Here is a 20,231-nt window from a genome sequence, read left to right as displayed (position 1 = left end):
ACACTGACTAGAGTCATGGCTTCGCCTCTGGCTGTATGGGTATATTGGTGATGGATTTTAGACCATGCCAGTTTATAGCATTATATTTCTAGATGTTGTCAAAATTTGCATAACATCCCATACATCAAAGGAGTCACAGACAGAATAGGGAAACTGGTGAGGAAACACAACTTTCAAATGGTTTACAAACCGACGAAGAAAATCCAGCAAATGCTTTGCTCAGCCAAGGACCAGAGAGACCCTCTCACAGCTGCAAAAGTTTACCACATAACATGCAGCTGCAGACAAGCCTACCTAGGGACCACCAAACACAGTGTGCAAACAAGAATCAAGGAACATGAGAGATACTGGGCCAGCCAGAAAAATCAGCAGTAGCAGAACATGCCACAAACCATCCTGGACATAAAATACTGTTTGAAAACACTGAAATTCTGGACCAAGCCAACCACTACCATGTCAGGATGCACAGGGAAGCCATTGAAATCCACAAACACCTGGACAATTTCAACAGAAAAGAGGAAACCCTGAAAGTAAACAAGATTTGGCTTCCAGTCCTGAAAAATAGCAAGATGAAGACTCAACAAATGCAAATGAGAAATCTCCCAGGGTCAGGGGCTTCCCAGCAGACAATGAGCTCTAATCAAGCAGACATAAATCCTCCTTTGCAGACCCTCCCACCCTGAGGCCTGCCATTAGCAACAAAACAATATACATGCAAATCACTTCTCCTTTCCCAGGGTGACACATTGTGTGTGTGTGTGTGTGTACACATACACACACAACTCTTTTCCAGGCAAGCATTCTCTGAAGATGCCAGACACAGCTGCTGGCGAAACATCAGGAAGAAAACTCTTCTAGAACATGGCCACATAGCCCGAAAGCCCCACAAAAAACTTTGCATAAGCAGTTTGGAGATGCATTTGCACTGTTAAAAATTATGCAGTCTGTTGTTGTTGTTTGCTTTCAAGACATTTCCAACTTATGACAACCCTAAGAGTTATAAAATGGGGTTTTCATGGCAAGTTTCTTCAGAGGGGGATTGTCATTGCCATATTTTGAGGCTGAGAGAGTGTGGCTTACCCAAGGTCACCCAGTTGATTTATCAAAGTACAGATCCCAGGATTCCTTAGGATAGAGCTACAGGAAGTGAAACTGCTGTGACTGTATAGTGCAGCTATTTTTCCTGCTAAATGCCTAAGTAATTTTTGCAGTTATAGAGCGAAATTCTCCCTTTTGTCATAATTGTGTTAACTATGGTTTTGAGCAAATAGCACAGCACATGCAGCATTCATAGATGCTCAGCTTCTATACTTAAAAAAAAGTTCAATAACCCTAATGGATGCAAAGAGAGTACCTGAAAAAGAACACACAGAAGCTTAGCAGGGCACCTCATGATTAGAGGGTGGTAGGATATGAACGCTCTTGCAAAGTGTCGTGCTCTTCCCTCTGGCTAGCATGAGAATGTGTGCACACGTGCATGGCAAATGCATTTGATGTGTATTATTTGGTCTGAGGGGGGCAGAACTCGGTTTCCTTTTACAGCAGAATTTGGGTTATTTCAGGCACATGTTTGGGATGCTGTTTAGAGTAGGCATAGCCTTGCTAGAGAGACTCTTTATCACACCTGTACTGAGCATGATGTCCAGAGGCCAGGCCCATGAGCTGAAGCATCAAGGACTTTGGATTGGCAGGGGCAATGGTGTCCTTGGCCATCCCCCTCTCTGCAATCCTTCTAGTGGTACATAAGGGGCAGTGGGGCCTCACTACTCCAAGGTCAGTGGAGCAGTGAATTCGATCTGGGCCCATCCAGGATACTGAAATTGTTTGGAGAATAGGGCTCAATAGAAAAGATAAAGTTCAGACTAGAATCCAGAGTGGATTCAACATCCCAGTAGCATGCATGTGTATAAGAAAGTGCGGAAGAGAGAGAAAGAGAGAGAATGATTTTGCCTAGCAACAATATATTTTTGCAAGCTATTCCTGTTGCAGATAAAAATATTGTGAGTGGGCAATTGATACTCACCATGGCACTGTCTTTCTGTAGTGGTGGGATTGGATGTTCCTGTGAGGCAGGAGACTATGATGATGGCAGTAGGGTCTCCCATGTCAGACATGATTTTGCTGAGGAGCCAAACTGTGCCAAACAGCTACTGGACAGCAGCACTGGTGGAGGCTGACAATAGCAAAGACAATAGCAATGGCACCATAGCCAACGCCTGTTAGTACTGCACAGAATGAGGCAACAGTAAACCTCTGTTTGAAAAGCTGTTACCATGAAAACCCTATGGTGAAACAATTCAAAGTGAAACAAAAGATAGCTCCAGAAGATGACACTCCCAGGTCAGAAGGCAATGAACGATCTACTGGGGTACAGCAGAGGACAACTACAGGTTACGCTGTGGCTAATGATGCAACTGGACTCAAGCTGAAAGGACATTCAGTTGTTGACATGCTCAGAGGGGAAAGGAAATTTATTATTATTATTATTATTATTATTATTATTATTAAATAATAATAATAATAAATAAACTTTTTATTTATATGCCGCCCTTCCTCCGATCAGGGCGGCTTACAACACTTTAAAATACAACAAATTAAAATACACATTAAATAAAATACACATAAACCAACAGTAAAAAAGCCCCATAGCCCAACCTCTTGGCCACGAAAGAGGAGGGAGGCCCACAGGATATTTATTCGGGGAATGCCTGTTGGAATAGGAAGGTTTTAAGGTCCTTCCTAAATTGGGCCAGGGTAGTAGACGAGCGGAGCTCTATGGGCAGCGCATTCCAAAGGGCTGGGGCAGCTATGGAGAACGTCCTCCGAGAAGTGGAGGCTAACCTAGCCCCAGGCACCTTCAGTAGCTGCTGCCCGGACGTTCTGAGGGTGCGAGGCGGAATGTACGAGGAGAGGCGGTCCTTTAGGTATCCTGGGCCCAAGCCATTTAGGGCTTTATAGGTAATTACCAACACCTTATATTGAGCTCGGAAGCGAATGAGCAGCCAATGGAGATCTTTTAAAACCGGTGTTATATGGCTGGTCCTGGGAGCACCAGTGACCAGCCGGGCTGCCATGTTCTGCACCATTTGCAGCTTCCGAGTTTGGTATAAGGGTTGCCCCATGTAGAGTGCATTGCAGAAATCCAATCTCGAAGTTACCAGAGCATGTACAACAGTTTCTAGGTCCCTCTGGGTCAGGTATGGGCGCAGTTGGCGAATCAGCCGGAGCTGATAGCAGGTGCTCTTGACCGTCGCATTCACCTGAGCAGTCAGGTGAAGCGACGAGTCAAGAAGCACCCCCAGACTGCGCACGGAGTCCTTCACAGGGAGCGTGACCCCGTTCAGGACAGGTGGAACCACCTCCATTCCTGGACCAGGAGAACCTATCACTAGTACCTCCGTTTTCTCTGGATTCAGCTTGAGTCGGTTTTCCCTCATCCAGCCCATTACTGACTCTAGACAGGCCACGAGAGGAGAGACGCCATCCCCAGTCACTGCATCAGTCGGAGACATAGAGAAAATGATTTGGGTATCATCAGCGTACTGATAAACCCGCGCCCCATGTCTCCGGATGATCTCTCCCAGCGGTTTCATGTAGATGTTAAATAGCATGGGAGACAGAATGGCCCCTTGAGGGACCCCGGTTTTAAGGGGCCTCTCATCGGAGCACACGTCTCCCAGCTGCACCATCTGGGACCTCCCGGAGAGGTAGGAGCGGAACCACTGGAGCGCAGTGCCCCCGATCCCCACCTCTGTCAGGCGTCCCAGAAGGATACCATGGTCTATGGTATCGAAAGCCGCTGAGATGTCCAAGAGCACCAGCAGGGACACGCTTCCCCCGTCGATGCTCAGACGGAGATCATCGACCAAGGCGACCATGGCCGTCTCAACCCCGTAACCCGCCCGGAAGCCAGTTTGAAATGGGTCCAGATAATCCGTTTCATCCAAGACCGCCTGAAGCTGGATAGCAACCGCCCTCTCGATCACCTTCCCCAAAAATGGTAGCAGCGAGACAGGCCGATAATTATTATGTACCAGGGGGTCGAGGGAGGGTTTTTTTAGGATCGGTTTTACAATGGCCAATTTAAGATCCGATGGAAATAGCCCATCCCTCAAGGATGAATTAATTATCCGGCGCAACAATAGTGTTACCACCGGTCTCCCCTGGGCCGCTAACCACGAGGGACAGGGATCAAGAGAGCAGGTTGTTTTCCGAACACTTCCAAGGATCTTGTCCACATCCTCGGTACTCACCAACTCAAACTGATTCAGTTTAACATAGTCCACGGAGGCTCTGGACACTTCTACCCCAGGTTCTGCTATAATGTCGGCGTTCAGACTTTCGCTTATACGAGAAGTTTTATCCACAAAAAAGTCGTTAAACAAGTCACAGCAGGCCTTAGAAGGATCAAGGATCTGGTTCGGAGTGGAAGGGAGCTGAGTTAGCTCCCTAACCACCCTGAACAACTCTGCCGGACGCGACTCAGCGGACGCAATACGAGCACCATAGAACGAATTCTTTGTTGCTCGTATTGCCTCTCTGTAGTCCTTTAACAGTTGGTCTAGGAGAGTCTTGTTGTGTAAGCGAAGGTGTTTGCGCCAACGGTACTCTAGCCGTCGCAGAACTCGCTTCCTTGCCCGGAGGTCTTCCGTATACCAGGGCTTACGCTTGGAAGCGAGCCTGAGAGGGCGCTTGGGAGCGATCCTGTGTATAGCCCTAGAAAGACCGGTATTCCAAATACCGGTGAGGGCGTCAACAGAGTCGCCATCATCTCCAACCGTCAGCCCCCCTAAGGCTTCTTGGAACCTCTCAGGTTCCATCAGCCTTCGAGGGTGGACCATCCTAATAGGTCCACCACCCCCGGGGGGGATCTGGGCAGAGGCCTTGAATTTCACCTCTACCAGGAAATGATCCGTCCATGACAGGGGGGAAACATTAACTATTTCCACCCACGGATTCTCCGCCTCCGAACAGAAGACCAAATCGAGGGTATTACCCGCACAGTGCGTAGGACCCTGTATCAGCTGGGACAGGCCCATGGCTGCCATGGTCTCCATGAATTCCCGAGCCGCACCGGATGGAATATGGCTGGCCGTGAGGGAGATGTTGAAGTCACCCAGGACAAGAAGCCTGGGTGCCTCCAACATCAGCTCAGCGATCAGCTGTGTCAGCTCGTTAAGGGAGTCCGCTAATGCACGGGGTGGCCGATACACTAACAGAATCCCTAGACTGTCCCTAGCCTTTAGGGTCAGGTAAATACACTCGATATAGGAGGTCTGTCGGATGTGGTTCCTGGAGAGGGACACGGTGTTCCTATGTACCAAGGCCACTCCCCCCCCCCGCCCACCTAACCTGCGCTGGTCCTTCACCGAGTACCCAGCCGGCAGGGCCTGAGCCCACACAGCGTCCCCTTCAGGCCCCAGCCAGGTCTCGGTAATGCAAGCCAGGTCACACTTAGAGTCCTCCAACAAATCCTGGAGAATGTGGGTCTTGTTGTTAAGAGACCTGGCATTGCACAGGAGCAGCGACAGGGTTTGTGGCACGGTTGGAGAGATCCTCAGGTCCTTCAGGTTGGGAGGGGGACAGGAAGGCGAGATAGATATGATGCATCTATCGCGCCTTCCCCTGGAACGCCAGTCCCTTCTCCCACCGCCATATTGATGGTATTTATAGCCTGCCCTTCAGCCCTAATGGTTATCAGAGCGGCTTACAATTATTATTTTTAATTAGACGGTTCCCTGCCCTCAGGCTTACAATCTAAAAGACACGACACAAAAGGAGAAGGGAATGGTGGTGGGAAAGGGGATGAGGTCCAGTGGTTCTTCTCTCCCTCTGAGGCCTGGACCAAGGCAGATGGACTGGAGGGAGGGCTCTTCTTCTTTTGAAGTGGCACAACACATACAGTGGGAACATGAGATGTGAGAAGCATGAAACAAGGAAGCTAGACATAGTAAAACAAGAAGTAGAATATACAGTTGCCCCTCCTAATGTGCGGATCTGAGATCCGCACCCTTGAATACATGTGGAGGGGCAACCTCCGCTATTTGCAATGTCGTGCATGCTCTTGCCATATACACAGGCATGCATTCCATTCAAGTCTATGGGGCTTGAATAAGCTCGAGTCTCCGTTTCCACAGGGGCCTCAGAACGGATTCCCACGAAAACGGAGGGCCAACTGTATAAACACTGCAATGCTTGTGGTAAGTGAGTTAAACTGGACAGGAATGGGACATTTTGAGTCAGAGAATTACACTGCGTTTTACTTAGGAAATGAGAACCTAAGAAGAAAAGGAGTGGCATTAACAGTGAGGAAAGATGCAGCAAAAGCCGTCAACAGATATAATGCAAAGTCTGAATCATATAAATATGACTTCAGGGAAAACCCATCAATATAATTAATCCAAGTTTATGCTCCAACTGCAGAGAATGAAGAAGATGAAATTGAAAGATTCTGTTCCAGAGCCCAGGAAGAAATTGATCATTCATCAAAACAAGACTTCTTGTTAATCACAGGTGATTGGAATGCAAACGTTGGAAGCAGAGCAGAGTAAAAGACTGTAGGAAAATTTGGCCTTGGATCAAGAAATGAAGCAGGAGAGTAACTGACTGGATTTTGGGAGGCCGACAGTTTCTCCATTGCAAACATAGAGTACATAACTGGAAGCAGAAGATGGAGAAGCTCAATTTGTTCTGAAAAAACAAGACCAGGAGCAGATTGTGGCATAGACCATGAACTGCTAATATCAAAAATTAGAATAAAGCTAAAGAAAAACACTAAACCAACATTCATGCCAAAAAACAATCTGAAGAACATCCCTCTAGAATTTAAAGATAATGTTAAAAATAGATTTGCATCATTAGGCCTTAACTGACGGGGAGCCAGAACTCTTTTCTGAAGCCAGGGACATTGTCATGGAGAAATGCAAAAAGATACTATCAGCAGTAAAAAAGAAAGAGAAACCTCAGTGGATGACAGATGAAACTCTTCAAGCAGTTCAGGACAGACAAGAAGCAAAAGTAAAAGGTGAGAGAAATAAGAGTCAGAACCCTGAATGCAACTGTTCAGTGACTTATGCACAGTGACAAAAAGAACTACTATAATAAAAATGCAAAGAAATAGAAGGTGACAACAAAAAAGGAAGAACAGCAGACTTCTTCCACAAGACTTGAGAAATCAAAGGGAAAAGTAAACAAACATTGAGGAAACTGATGACGCACACCCGACTCCACCCCCAGGGCACCCTGATGCCACACACTGCTTCAGACGGCATGGCGCACCTCTGACTCTGTGTCCAGATGATGTAGCCCCGAAGGGACGCCATATAGCCACAGCACCACGACTATGGCACCCTTTTGAAGGCGCAAAAAGAAGCCGCCCTCAGAAGGCTGGATCAGGGTTGTGGCATGAGGTTGCTGCAGCCCTGATCAGGCACGAAAAGGGGGTGTCTGTAGAGCCTCCCAAGTACAAATAAAAAGCCAATGGGAACAATACACTGAAGAATGGTATAAGTGAGATGAACGGATGACAGATTCACTCATAGAAGAACCATATAAAAATGGACCTATGGTTTTAGAAAGTAATGTGGAAGCTCTCCCCAGAAAGTTTGGGCAAAATAAATCATCAGGAACAGATGGTATACCAATAAAGCTGCTTCATTCTACAGAGACAAAATCTACACTAGTTCTAACTAAAATCTGTCTACAAATATGGAAAACAAAAGAATGGCCCACAGATTTGAAATGCTGAATGTACATTCTAGTCCCCAAGAAAGGGACCTAGAGATTGCAGTAACCACAGAACCATTGCATTAATTTCCCATGGAAGCAAAATCATGCTCAGAATTCTACAACAAAGATTTTTACCATATATGGAGCAGGAAATGCTAGGTGACCAACCTGGATTCAGGAAAGGAAGAGGCACTAGGAATCATATTGCAAACATATTGCAACAAAGAATTTCAAAAGAAAATCAATCTATGCTTTATAGATTATAGCAAAGTCTTTGATTTTGTAGAATCATGAAAGACTATGGATCGCTCTTAAAGAAATGGGTGTGCCACAACATTTTATTGTCCTGATATGTAACCTGTACTAAGAACAACAGGCTACTATCAGGATTGAATATGGAGAAAAGGAATGGTTTCCAGTTAGCAAAGTAATCAATCCAAGGCTGCATTTTATCACCCTGTTTATCCTGTACTCTGAATATATCATGTGTAAAGTAGGATTAGACTTGGAGGAAGGAGGAGGAAGAAAGAACATCAACAATTTAAGATACACAGATGACATGATATTATCATCTGAAAATAAAAAAAGATGTGGAATGATTACTGAAGAAAATGCAAAGGCAGGTTTACAGCTGGATGTTAAGAAAACAAAAATGAGAAAAAACAATAGGCAAGGTAGGGAGGCAGTAGGAAAAGAGGAAGAGTGCATTCTGGATGGATAGCCTTAGGGCCTGAACGGACAGGCCAAAATAAAGCTGCTTCAGGTCACTTTGGAGGTATGCTGTTTAAATGATGCATGCATCCTAAGAAGCCAGAAACCGCACCAAAGCCACCCTCCAGTCCTAGGACTCTGGGAGACCAGGGTTCAAATCCCCGCTCAGCCATGGAAGCTCACTGGCTGACCTTGAGCAAGTCACACCCTCTCCACCTGAGGGGAAGGCAATGGTGAACTTCCTCTGAACAAATCTTACAAAAAAACACTACAGGAGGATCCTCATCAGTGGAAGTTGACTTGAAGGCACATACAGTGGGCTCTTGGTAACCACTGGGGTTTGGTTTCTGGACCCCCTGTGGATACCAAAATCCATGGATGTTCAAGTCCCATTAAATACAAAAGATGGTAAAATAGTGTCCCTTAAATAAAGTGGCAACATCAAGGTTTGCTTTTGGGGATTTATATATTTTTGAATATTTTCAAGCCGTGGATGCTCCAATCCATGGATAAAAAAAATCTGCGGATATGGAGGGACAACTGTAATAATAACAGCAATTAGGACCCATTAACTTTACAAAATACCTGGTCTTAATGGAGATGAAGGCTGCTAGAGCTTTGATATTTCTCCTTAATGGCAAAGAAGCACTTTGATAAACCTGAGGTGGTGGGATTGTGGCATTTTATATCTTCTTTCCCTTTCTTATGCAGTGTGTTCTTTGCAGATATTTCAGACAAAATGCAATGTGGTAACTAGTAGTACCCATATGGTGCTAGAATAAATTTCAGTGGGGAAATAAAATATGGAAAGCACTGCACTGCCTGTTGCTTGCTCTCTGTTTTATGACACTATGACACTCAAATGACCCTAATGAATTGGTTACTATTCTTTTGCTGGGTGAACACACACATACACACAGAGGGAGACAGAGATAGAGAGACAGAGCAATAGAGTTGCCTGCATTTTGGACCCTCTTTGGACATTGCATGTCCTGGTAAGCACCTGCATTTCAAATAATTACCACTGTGTCCTTGTTTCTGAACCTTTTATTGCCTGTCAGATAGAACACTTGACCTCAGCTCTCTTATGTTAACTGCCTGCCTTTCCTGTTTCTTTTGTCTGTCCAGCTCTCTGCCTGGTGCTGGGCTGCATGATATTCCCAGATGGCTGGGATTCAGAGACCGTCAGGGACATGTGTGGGGAGAAGACGGGGAAGTACTCACTGGGTGACTGCTCTGTGCGCTGGGCTTACATCCTGGCCATCATTGGCATCTTGAATGCCCTCATCCTCTCCTTCCTGGCCTTTGTCCTCGGCAACCGGCAGAATGACCTGCTTCACGAAGAACTCAAAACAGAGAACAAAGGTGAGTGCTGCCCACTTAACTTGTACCCATCCTCCCACAGACCAAGGGCAATACTAGGGGGGTGCAGGGAGTGTGGACCACACTTGGTTATACCTTAGAGCGTAGTGTCATCCAGTGTGCTAGTGGGATAAGATGCTGAAGTTCTTGGTATGGCGGCTTTGCTAGTTGGGTGGGAAAGGGAGTCTACTTCCTTCCCCACCTGGCCAGCAGCTCCACCAGACCTGAAAAAGGCTGTTCAAGAGACAAGTATTTTAAAATGATCTGCACCGGGTGTCAAATCCACAGGGGTAAGCCTCTGCTTCTGCCACAGACAGTTTGGAAAAGTTCATATTGAAAGGGGACTTTAACTCCCAGATTCCACACACACACACACCCAGCATTACTAGCTTCAGTGCTGGGGATTCCGGGAATTGTCACCCTCTCCCCAAAAGAGTAATTTCTGCAAGCTTTGCTAGCCAAATTTTGATGGAGAGCTCCAGGTCTGACAACCCAGATAGACATAAAGCTTGCTGGATGGATATTTGGCTGGTTGTTCTGTCTTTGATAGTGTTTTGGCTGTCATTCTGTTGAGGCAGCACCAGCAGGAGTGTAACTACTGCAGGGCAAGGGGCAAAATGAGGGCATTTTTCCCCAGATAAGAGTTTTGCCCTGAAATTTGTTAGTCCTCAAATTTCTAGCATTGGAGAGGGTGAGATAACTGAAAATTGTTCATACCTAATCTCTTATATTTGCTGTATTTGCATTCCATTGGTAGCATTGCATGCCCTTTAACTTTTTTGTTGTTGTGTGCCTTCAAGTCGTTTCTGACTTATGGCAACCCTATCACAGGGTTTTCTGGTGCTGAGAATATGTTACTCACCCACGGTCACCCAGTGGGTTTCCATGACCAAGCGTGGAACTGAACCTTGGTGTCCAAATGTGTAGAGTGTGTAGACCAACACTCAAACCACTACATTTTAAAGTTACTGCAATGCTAGAAATTTGTTGACTGAAGGAAAATATCATGGGGGAGAATTCCTATTGGGGGGCAATGCCCTCAACCCCCCCCCAATAGGAATTCTCCCCCATTATATTTTCCTTCAGATAGCAATTGGAGTTATAGGTCCTTGACTTTACTCTCTCTGTTTCCCCTGGCTTTGCTGAGGCTTGGGTGGAAGCCAGAAGAGCCTAAGGTGGCTAATTGGAAATGTAATTAATCAGAAGAAATCTCCTGGCCTCCGGGTTTGGTCCATCTGTTTAGATTAAGAAAAGGCAGCCTTGCCAGCAGGTTCCCAAATGCTGGAGCAGCAGTCGAGAGTAAAGCTATGAGGGAACCAAGAGTCGAATGAAAGTGCCCCCCCCCCCCCCCGCACCTGCCCAGCAGAAACCAGTTTGATGTGCTGAAAGAAACACATAGATGGACTCTTTTCCCAGCCTGTTTGGACCTCAAGGAACATGAAACAAACCCATGGATGCACCTCCCACCTACCCTCCATTCATAAGCTGTGTATGTATATGTGTTGTGGAGGAGGGAAGGAAGACAAAGGTTTGAGTGTTGTTTTGGACCAGTGATATCCCAAACTTTGGTCTTCCAGGACTTTTAGACTTCATGTCCCAGAAGCCCTAGCCAGCTTGACCAGCAGTCAGGAATTCTGGGGGAGTCCAAAACATCTGGAGGATCAAAGTTTGGGTACTGGTTTGGACTCACAGGAAGATGGTCCTGTGTCCGACTTTAGAGAGTGCAGTTGTCTATTTGAAAGGCTGCCAGGGGACAATCCTTATTTTAAACGTTTAGAAACATAGAGTTGTAAGGGATCCCAATGGCTACATAGTCCAACCCCCTGCCATGCAGGAATACACCATGAAAGGGCTTCCGAAAGATGGCCATCCAACCTTTTGTTTAAAGGCATTCAGAAAGAGAGTCCAGCATCTTCCAAGGCAATTTCTGTTCCACTGTGGAACAACACTTACCATCAAAATTTTTCTTCTTGAGTCTGTTAGTTCATGTTCTGGTCTCTGGAGCAGCAGAAAACAAGTTGGCTCCATCTTCTACCTGGCATCCCTGTTTTTTGTGGGTTTTTCAGGCTATGTGGCCATGTTCTAGAAGAATTTATTCTTGACGTTTCGTCAGCATCTGTGGCTGGCATCTTCATCTTTCTCTGAAGATGCCAGCCACAGATGCTGGCGAAATGTCAGGAATAAACTCTTCTAGAACATGGCCACATAGCCTGAAAACCACAAAAAACTATGGATGCCGGCCATGAAAGCCTCCGATTTCACATCCTTGTTTTGTTTTTCTCTTTGCCCCATGTTTGATTTAAAAGAAAAAGAACTATAAGAAGGGAGAGCCACTGTTGTCTTGAGGTTGTCCATCTACAAGGGCTAATGGTCCTGTCTGCACAGAGCAGGTTACTCTGGGGGCATCCTGGAATATCCTGGCACCACACCTGCCCTGATCTGCGCCCATTACCTTGCCTTCTATTTCTATGCCATAGCGGCTACCTGCATGGGCGTCCCACTGAGCCACCTGTTACAGCCACTGTTGCCTTGCATTGCTTGCTTTTGAGGTTAGAATGAGGCACCCTGTGACATTCTATGTCTATGTCTAAATCACATGCTGGATGCATCATTCTGTTCTCAGAACGAGTGATGGACTGTGGTGGTGGATGCACTGGCCAGCTTGGTGGGATTCCTGTGCAGACAGCCACAGTGGCGCAAGGACTGAGGGCTCTGGACCTTCCTGGAGGATCCAGGGTAACAATTATATTTTTAATGTGTTTTAAGGCTGTTTTACCCGGTTCTGATACAGAATGTGCTGGACATTGTCCGGACTGCTTGCACCAGAACCAGGATTTGAGACATGCATCATCCAAACATGATGGGGTGGGAGAATGGACGTTTTGACTCATGCAGGAAAATCCATAGACAGGAGAACGAGTAGTCAGGCATGATAGGTTGCTGATCACAGTCTTACTTAGGAGAACAAAGAGATGGACTGTATTTCCATTTAATTTCCAGCTGCACATTTTATGCAGTCCATGCTTCCTTTTTGTCCTATTTCTTGGCAGTCTACATGGCCACCCTAACGACTAGCCTGCTACTACCTGATAACCCATAAAAGCAAGAAGCTTGCCAAGACTTATGCAAATAAGAAATGCATAATCTAACTACATGTCAGCTTTCTGAGAAACTCCCACAGTCCTTTCAAAAAAAAAAAAATAAATAAAATAGCATGATAGCCATACGATTATCAGCTCCCGGTGTTTCAACCAACATCTGCCACTGTGCCTTTAATGGAAGCTTGATTTACAGCAAGTAATTGCAAATAATGATTGCTCAAGGGATGCAGCTTAGTGGAAAAGAACATGCTTTGCATGCAGTCGATACCAGGTTCAGTCTCTGGCATCTTCCAGTAGGGCAGGGAAGAATGCCCGTCTGAAACCCTGAGGAGCAATTGCCAGTCAGTGTTCACAGTACTAACTAAAAAGACCAATGGATTGGCGCAGTATATGGCAGCTTCCCATGTTGCTATTATTCTCTTCCTCTTTTGAAAGCCTCAGCTACTGAATTCAAGTGGATCAAATTGCTGTCAAAGTTGGAGCTACAGGAGCCCAGCTGAAGAGTTGGCAGTCCTATCCTCCGTGGAATAGATTATAAGCACTGTTGAGAATAAGTGAGAACTTGGCAAAGTTGTTATTTTGGGCTACAGCTTCCAGAATCTGGACATCCTGGCTGTGGGATTTCTATGAATTATTGTTCCAAAAATAATTTCCCAAAACTTTGGAAGAGCCGTATTGCCATTTGCCCCATTCAAAAAGATAGGCACTCCAGTGCTAGAAAGAGAGTAGGCGTATAATTTTTAAAAAATAAAGTTAAATTTTAAAAAAAGAAAGAAAAATGTTAAGAAAATAATGATTCATTGCTGCACTGAAGGTTGAGGATAGCCCTTTTGCTGCTTTCCTTCTATTACACTTTAAAATGTAAGGGTTATGATTCTATTTCAGCTGGCACAGCTTCATCCTATGTAGTTTGGTGAGGCACTAGAGAATTTTAAGTATCCCTCCCTAAATTTTAAATCCCAGGATTCCATAGGCTGCAGCCATGGCAGTTAAAGGGGAATCATAGCACTATTATTGTGTAGTGTGAAAGGCCATGCTCCCATGGCTGGCACTGTAGAGCTAAAGAAATGCTTAACCAATAAAGCATTAAAAAGCTACTGACTTAAAACTAAAACTATATGCTTAAGGGCATGTGTACGTGGGCCATTGAAACCAGTTGCCTTCTGCTGTCACCATGACCTGTCTACACAATACAGGGCCAAAGCCACAGTTTGAATGCAGACTGTCTTCTGGATGGAAGGCCAGTTCTGCACCAAATCTGCCCTAGCGCTGGCTAAATCAGACAATTAAAACTTACCTTTGGCTCTGGATTTTACAGGAAAATCTGGAGAGCTCTGGACTGATGCCAGATAGCTGTCTACATGTGAATCCCACTATGCTACCCAGTGCTGCCGCCACATGTATAAGTCGTTTCCTCAGAAGTCACAGTAAGGTGCCCAGCCATGTTATCAATGCTGGCACCTAGTTTCAGATCTCACAGGGAACAATTCATGGCAGCAGCACAATGTGTGTGTAGACAGCTGCCTATGTCACTCCGGAGTGTGGAGGTAATGGGGAATCTGGGACAACTCTGGGGTCAGAATAATCCGGGAGCAGCCTGGAGTATCCTGGCCAATGTAGACAAGCCCTTAAACATACATACCAAGAAGTGAATCATGGTGAATTTCACAGCCCCTTCTTCTAAATAATTATGGCAAAGGATTGGGCTGAAAGTCACAGAGCAGAACAGATAGAAGGCAAACTGTCCCCAGTAAATCTAGTGACAGCTCCTGACCAGGGTGTCCAGATATCATAAGTGCAAAGAAGGGCTTTCAAGAATATATAGGATGTTACAAAATAAAAGCTAAAAACACTAATATAAATGTAAATTCATGCTTCTTAGTCATGCTCAAAATGGAGGACATTTTGAAATTCCTCCTGGACAAAAGGTTGAAATGTAGGACATGGAAAAGGAGGATGCCTGGTCACCCTGACCATGACACTTTTGCAGTCATATTCCATATTCCACAGTGGCAGTCAGGAAACTAATGAAGCCTTTAAGTGAGGAAATACACCCAAGTCAACCTTAGAGAACCTTTGCACACCAGCGTTCCATCCTAATTTTCTCTTTTTATATTTTCAACAGATTTTGTTGGCACTGCGGTAAGTTCTTTGTGTTGATGTGGCCTTGTTGTGGCCTGCTCTTTGTTACCCCCCTCTTAGTGTGTGTGGGGTGCCCTAGCTCAGTTCTGTCGTGTCCCACTTCACATGTGTGTGTTGTGTTAGGAGAGGATTGTATCACCTTGTTGATGTGTGAGGGAATGTGTGGAGCTGAGAAAATAAGTGTGACTGAATGAATGCGACTCAGAGAAGGCTATGAAAGAGTTTTGTCCTGTAAGAACGAATGTGCACACATGTCTCTGAGCATGAGAGACTGAACATATGAATATTAGTCAGCTGTCTCAACCCCTGTCTGTCTCTGTCTTAGGAAATTGAGTTAAAAGTCACAGGATTTCTGCAGTTGCAACCCTTAGTTCCCATGGTTATTCATGCTCATTTGGCACTAAAAATCTCTGTTGCAAGGCCCTTCATCCTTTGTGGCTTCATCTTACAAGGGATTTCCACTAACACAGCTCCAGTAATCAAGGCTACCTTCAAATCATAGGGGAACTCCAGAAATCCACTACCATTCTCCCAAGCATTTCCCTCCAAGTTTTGATCCGCATTGCAAAAATGCAGTTTGACACTGTTTTAACTGCTATGGCGCAATGCAATAGAATGCTGGGATTTGTAGTTTTGTGAACAATCAAGCCTTCTCTGCCAGAGAACTACAAATCCCAGAATTCCATAGCATTAAGTCATGGAAATGGTGTCAACTGGCATTATTTACAGAACCCACACAATGAATGGCTCTGCATGTCTTGTTTATACCCTCCACACAGAGAGAAAGGTCTCTAAACTGCACCTTTCCAATTAATCTTTGGCTAGGCCTCTCTGAGTCACAAAACATCATGTCCTTGGGGCTGTTATCCAAGCCTTGGCTTTATTTGGCTGCACATCCCTAACTGTACTAAACCAGGGCTGCATCCACACTGCAGAAATAATCTAGTTTGACACCACTTTAACTGCAATGGCTCAGTGCTATAATGGAATTCTAGGAATTGTACCTTGGTGAGAGATTTAGCCCTCTCTGTCAGAGAGCTCTGGAGCCACAATTCCCTGAATTCCAAAGCATTGAGCTATGGAAGCTAAAGTGGTGTCAAACTGGATTGTTTTTGTGGTGCAGATACAGCCCAGGAGGCGATGTTTAAGCCCTAACCAGCCCAAAAATCCAAAAGCATCATAAGGTGTTCAATGAACACATGAATAAATAAATACGGCAAATGTTCTCTCAAGGGTTTTTTGGTGTAGATTTACAAACGTACTTTAGTTTTCTATTACAAAGCCTGCCACATTTTTGAGTATGACAGCCTTCAGAGGCAATGGTCACTTTTTTGTTTCTTGAATGAAGAGTTTTTTTCAAGCTGTTCACTCATTAACCTTCTGGCACTGCCTACAGCACTCATATGTCCTTTCAGACTGTGTGTCTTCTCATTTCACACATTCCCTGGAACATCAGAAAGTAGATCCTGTATGTGTACATTTGTACAAAGCCTGGAGAGTTCCTTTTTTAAAAGCAATTTTTACCATAACTCATTAGTTACTAGTGACCTGTCAAACTAGTATTTGACCGGTTCTCTGTTGGTGTTACCTGGTTCAGTGTTTAAAAGGTACATTGCTGCATTACATATTACTTTGTTGTTACTTTTCATTTCATTTTTTAAATATCCGTTCGGTTTAATAAAATCCAAAGACCATATTGTAGTGATACCTTTGACAGACCAACCAAAAGGTGTAAAATTTAATTGGCCATATAAATGTTGTTGTTGTTGTGTGCCTTCAAGTCATTTCTGACTTATGGCGACCCTGAAGAAAACCTATCAGGAGGTTTTCTTAGCAAATTTCTTCAGAGGAAGTTTGACATTCATAGAATCATAGAATCATAGAGTCCAACCTCCTGCCATGCAGGAAATCTAAATCAAAGCATCCCCGACAGATGGCCATCCAGTCTCTGCTTAAAGATCTCCAAAGAAGGAGACTCCACTACACTCCGAGGAAAGAGTGTGTTCCACTGTCGAACAGCCCTTACTGTCAGGAAGTTGCTCCTAATGTTGAGGTGAAATCTCTTTTCCTGTAGCTTGCATCCATTGTTCCGGGTCCTGTTCTCTGGAGCACCAGAAAACAAGCTTGCTCCCTCCTCAATATGACATCCCTTCAAATATTTAAACAGGGCTATCACCTCTTATCCTTCTCTTCTCCAGGCTAAACATCCCAAGCTCCCTAAGTTTTTCCTCGTAGGACATGGTTTCCAGACCTTTCACCATTTTAGTCGCCCTCCTTTGGACACGCTCCAGTTTCTCAATGTCCTTTTTGAATTGTGGTGCCCAGAACTGGACACAATATTCCAGGTGGGGCCTGACCAAAGTAGAATATAGTGGCACTATTACTTCCCTTGATCTAGACTCTATACTTTTATTGATGCAGCCTAAAATTGCATTGGCCTTTTTAGATGCCACATCACACTGTTGATTCATGTTCAACTTGTGTTCTACTTGGACTCCTAGATCCCTTTCACATGTAGTCTCCTTAAGCAAGATGTCCCCCATCCTATATCTGTGCATTTCATTTTTCCACCCTATGTGCAGTACCTTACATTTCTACCTGTTGAATTTCATTTTTGTTAGCTTTGGCCCAGCTTTCTAGTCTATTCAGGTCATTTTGAATCTTGATCCTGTCCTCTGGGGTATTTGCTATTCCTCCTAATTTGGTGTCATCTGCAAATTTGATGAGTATGCCCCCAATTCTGTCATCCAAGTCATTGATAAAGATGTTGACTAGCACTGGCCCCAGGACCCCACTGGTCACTTCTCTCCAGGATGAAGAGGAGCCATTGTTGAGCACCCTTTGGGTTCGGCCAGTCAACCAAATACAAATCCATGTAACAGTTGCCTTGTCTAGCCCACATTTTACAAACTTGTTTGCAAGAATGTCATGGGAAACCTTGTCAAAGGCCTTACTGAAATCAAGATATACTATATCCACAGCATTCCCTCCATCTACCAAGATGGTAATTTTATCAAAGAAAGAGATTAGATTTGTCTGGCATGACTTGTTTCTCTGAAACCCGTGTTGACTTTTTGTGATTATGGCATTGCCTTCTAGATGTTCACAGACTCTCTGTTTAATGATCTGCTCCAGAATCTTTCCTAGAACTGATGTCAGACTAACTGGACGATAATTGTTGGGATCCTTTTTTTTCCCCTTTTTGAAGATGGGGACAACGTTTGCCCTCCTCCAGTCAGCTGGGATCTCTCCTGTTCTCCAGGAGTTTTCAAAGATTATTGCCAATGGCTCCGATATTACATTTGCCAGTTCCTTTAGTACTCTTGGATGTAGTTCATCTGGTCCTGGAGACTTAAATTCATTTAGATTAACAAGGTGTTCCTCTACTATCTCTTTACTTATTCTGTGCTGAAATTCCCCTATTCTGTCCTCTGCTCCATTATCCTCAAGTTGAGCTCCCTTTGCCTTTTCTGAGAAGACTGAGGCAAAGAAGGTGTTGAATAATTCTGCCTTTTCTCTGTCTTCTGTTAGCATTTTGCCATCTTCTCCACGCAGTGACCCTACCGTTTCCTTCTTCTTCCTTTTGCTGCGGACATATCCAAAAAAGCCCTTTTTATTGTTCTTAACCTCTCTAGCAAGCCTGAGTTCATTCTGCGCTTTAGCTTTTCTGACTTTACCCCTACACATGCCTGCTATTTCTTTGAATTCCTTTTTCGTGATTTCCCCCTTTTTCCATTTCTTATACTTGTTCCGTTTCAAACTTAGCTCCATTGAAAGTTGCTTAGTCATCCATCCTGGTTTCTTGAGACACCTCCCGTTTTTCTTTCTCACTGGAACTGTTTGAAATTGTGCCTTCAGTATCTCCCTTTTGAGAAAGTCCCATCCGTCCTGAACTCCTTTATCTTTTAGTATTTCTGACCATGGAATCGCCCTCAATACTTCTCTAAGTTTACTGAAATACGCTCTCCTAAAGTCTAGAATGTGTGTCTGACTTTGCCTGGCTTCTCCTTTCCATTGTATAACAAACTCCAAGAGAACATGGTCACTTCCACCTAATGATCCCACCACTTGCACCCCATTAACCAAGTCATCCTTGTTGGTTAGGATCAGATCTAAAATAGCTGACCCCCCTTTTGCCTCTTCCACCTTTTGGACCATGAAATTGTCTTCCAGGCAAGTGAGGAATTTGCTGGATCTTGAGGATTTGGCTGAGTTTGAATTCCAGCAAATATCAGGATAGTTGAAGTCACCCATCTCTACTACATCTCTCCTTTCTGAGTGTGTGGTCATCTGTTCTAGAAAGACATCATCCAATTCCTCCGTCTGACTTGGGGGTCTGTAGTAGACTCCCACCATAACATCCTTGTTGTTTCCCTCCCCTTTAATTATTATCCAGATGCTCTCCACCTGGCTTCCATGATTGATGTCCTGGATCTCTTCACTGGTGTAAATATCTCTGACATATAATGCTATTCCTCCTCCTTTCCTGTTTGGCCTATTTCTCTTAATAAGGTTATAGCCCTCTATTTCCACATTCCAATCATGAGACTCATCCCACCAGGTTTCAGTGATGCCTATTATATCATATTTGCTTTGTTGTACTAGGAGTTCGAGTTCATCTTGCTTATTTCCCATGCTCTGTGCATTAGTGTAGAGACATCACAGACCATGGTTCCCTTTTACTTGCTGCTTGTGCAGGTTTTTTTGCCTCCCACTGTTGGATCCTTGCACTATTTGTCTTGTTTCCTCTGTGTCAGTTTGACTTTTTTCTCCAGCCCTTTTGCCTTCCTTAATATTGTCTCTCTCCCCCATGAAACTCAGTTTAAAGCCCTCCTGATCAAATTCTTGAGACTGTTGGCAAAAACATTTCTCCCAACTGGTGTGAGATGCAACCTGTTCATTGCAAAAAGTCCCTCCTCATGGAACCGCAGCCCATGATCCAAGAATCTATACTGAGAAGGCTTTAGTAATTAGTGAAACAGGACTGTGGGCTTCCTCCTCAAAAAATCCTCTGGTAAACACCAACGTTAAGGCCCCTGATAATCTGGCCTTTTCACCAGTCTCTGGCAGCGAGCTCAATCTACTGGGAATATAACTTTATAAGGATGTCCCGGCTGCTAGCTTGTTCCTTGGATCAAAAGAATGGCTGCCCAGCTCCTTCTCTCCTTCTCCTCTCTGTGGCAGGAA

At 44.7% G+C, this 20,231-nt stretch overlaps 1 protein-coding gene across 2 annotated transcripts in view; it reads left to right on the top strand.

Moving 5' to 3' along the window:
- Positions 1-20,231, top strand: part of LHFPL4 (LHFPL tetraspan subfamily member 4) — a 100,446-nt gene that overhangs the window by 74,102 nt on the left and 6,113 nt on the right. Inside the window, exons 2-3 of one of the 2 annotated variants that reach the window (XM_089517575.1) lie at positions 9,568-9,804; positions 15,028-15,044. In XM_089517575.1, coding sequence (XP_089373701.1) covers positions 9,568-9,804; positions 15,028-15,044 — 254 coding nt within the window. The remainder of the gene's footprint in view (positions 1-9,567; positions 9,805-15,027; positions 15,045-20,231) is intronic. The other variant, XM_089517585.1, reaches the window with a different exon arrangement.

Source organism: Sceloporus occidentalis, unplaced genomic scaffold (genome assembly GCF_023333645.1).
Source record: "Sceloporus occidentalis isolate IW3139 unplaced genomic scaffold, rSceOcc1.0.p SCAF_1, whole genome shotgun sequence".
NCBI classification, from domain to species: domain Eukaryota; kingdom Metazoa; phylum Chordata; class Lepidosauria; order Squamata; family Phrynosomatidae; genus Sceloporus; species Sceloporus occidentalis.
Note: the sequence above shows the minus strand (reverse complement) of the source record. Positions and strands in the feature narration are given on the sequence as shown.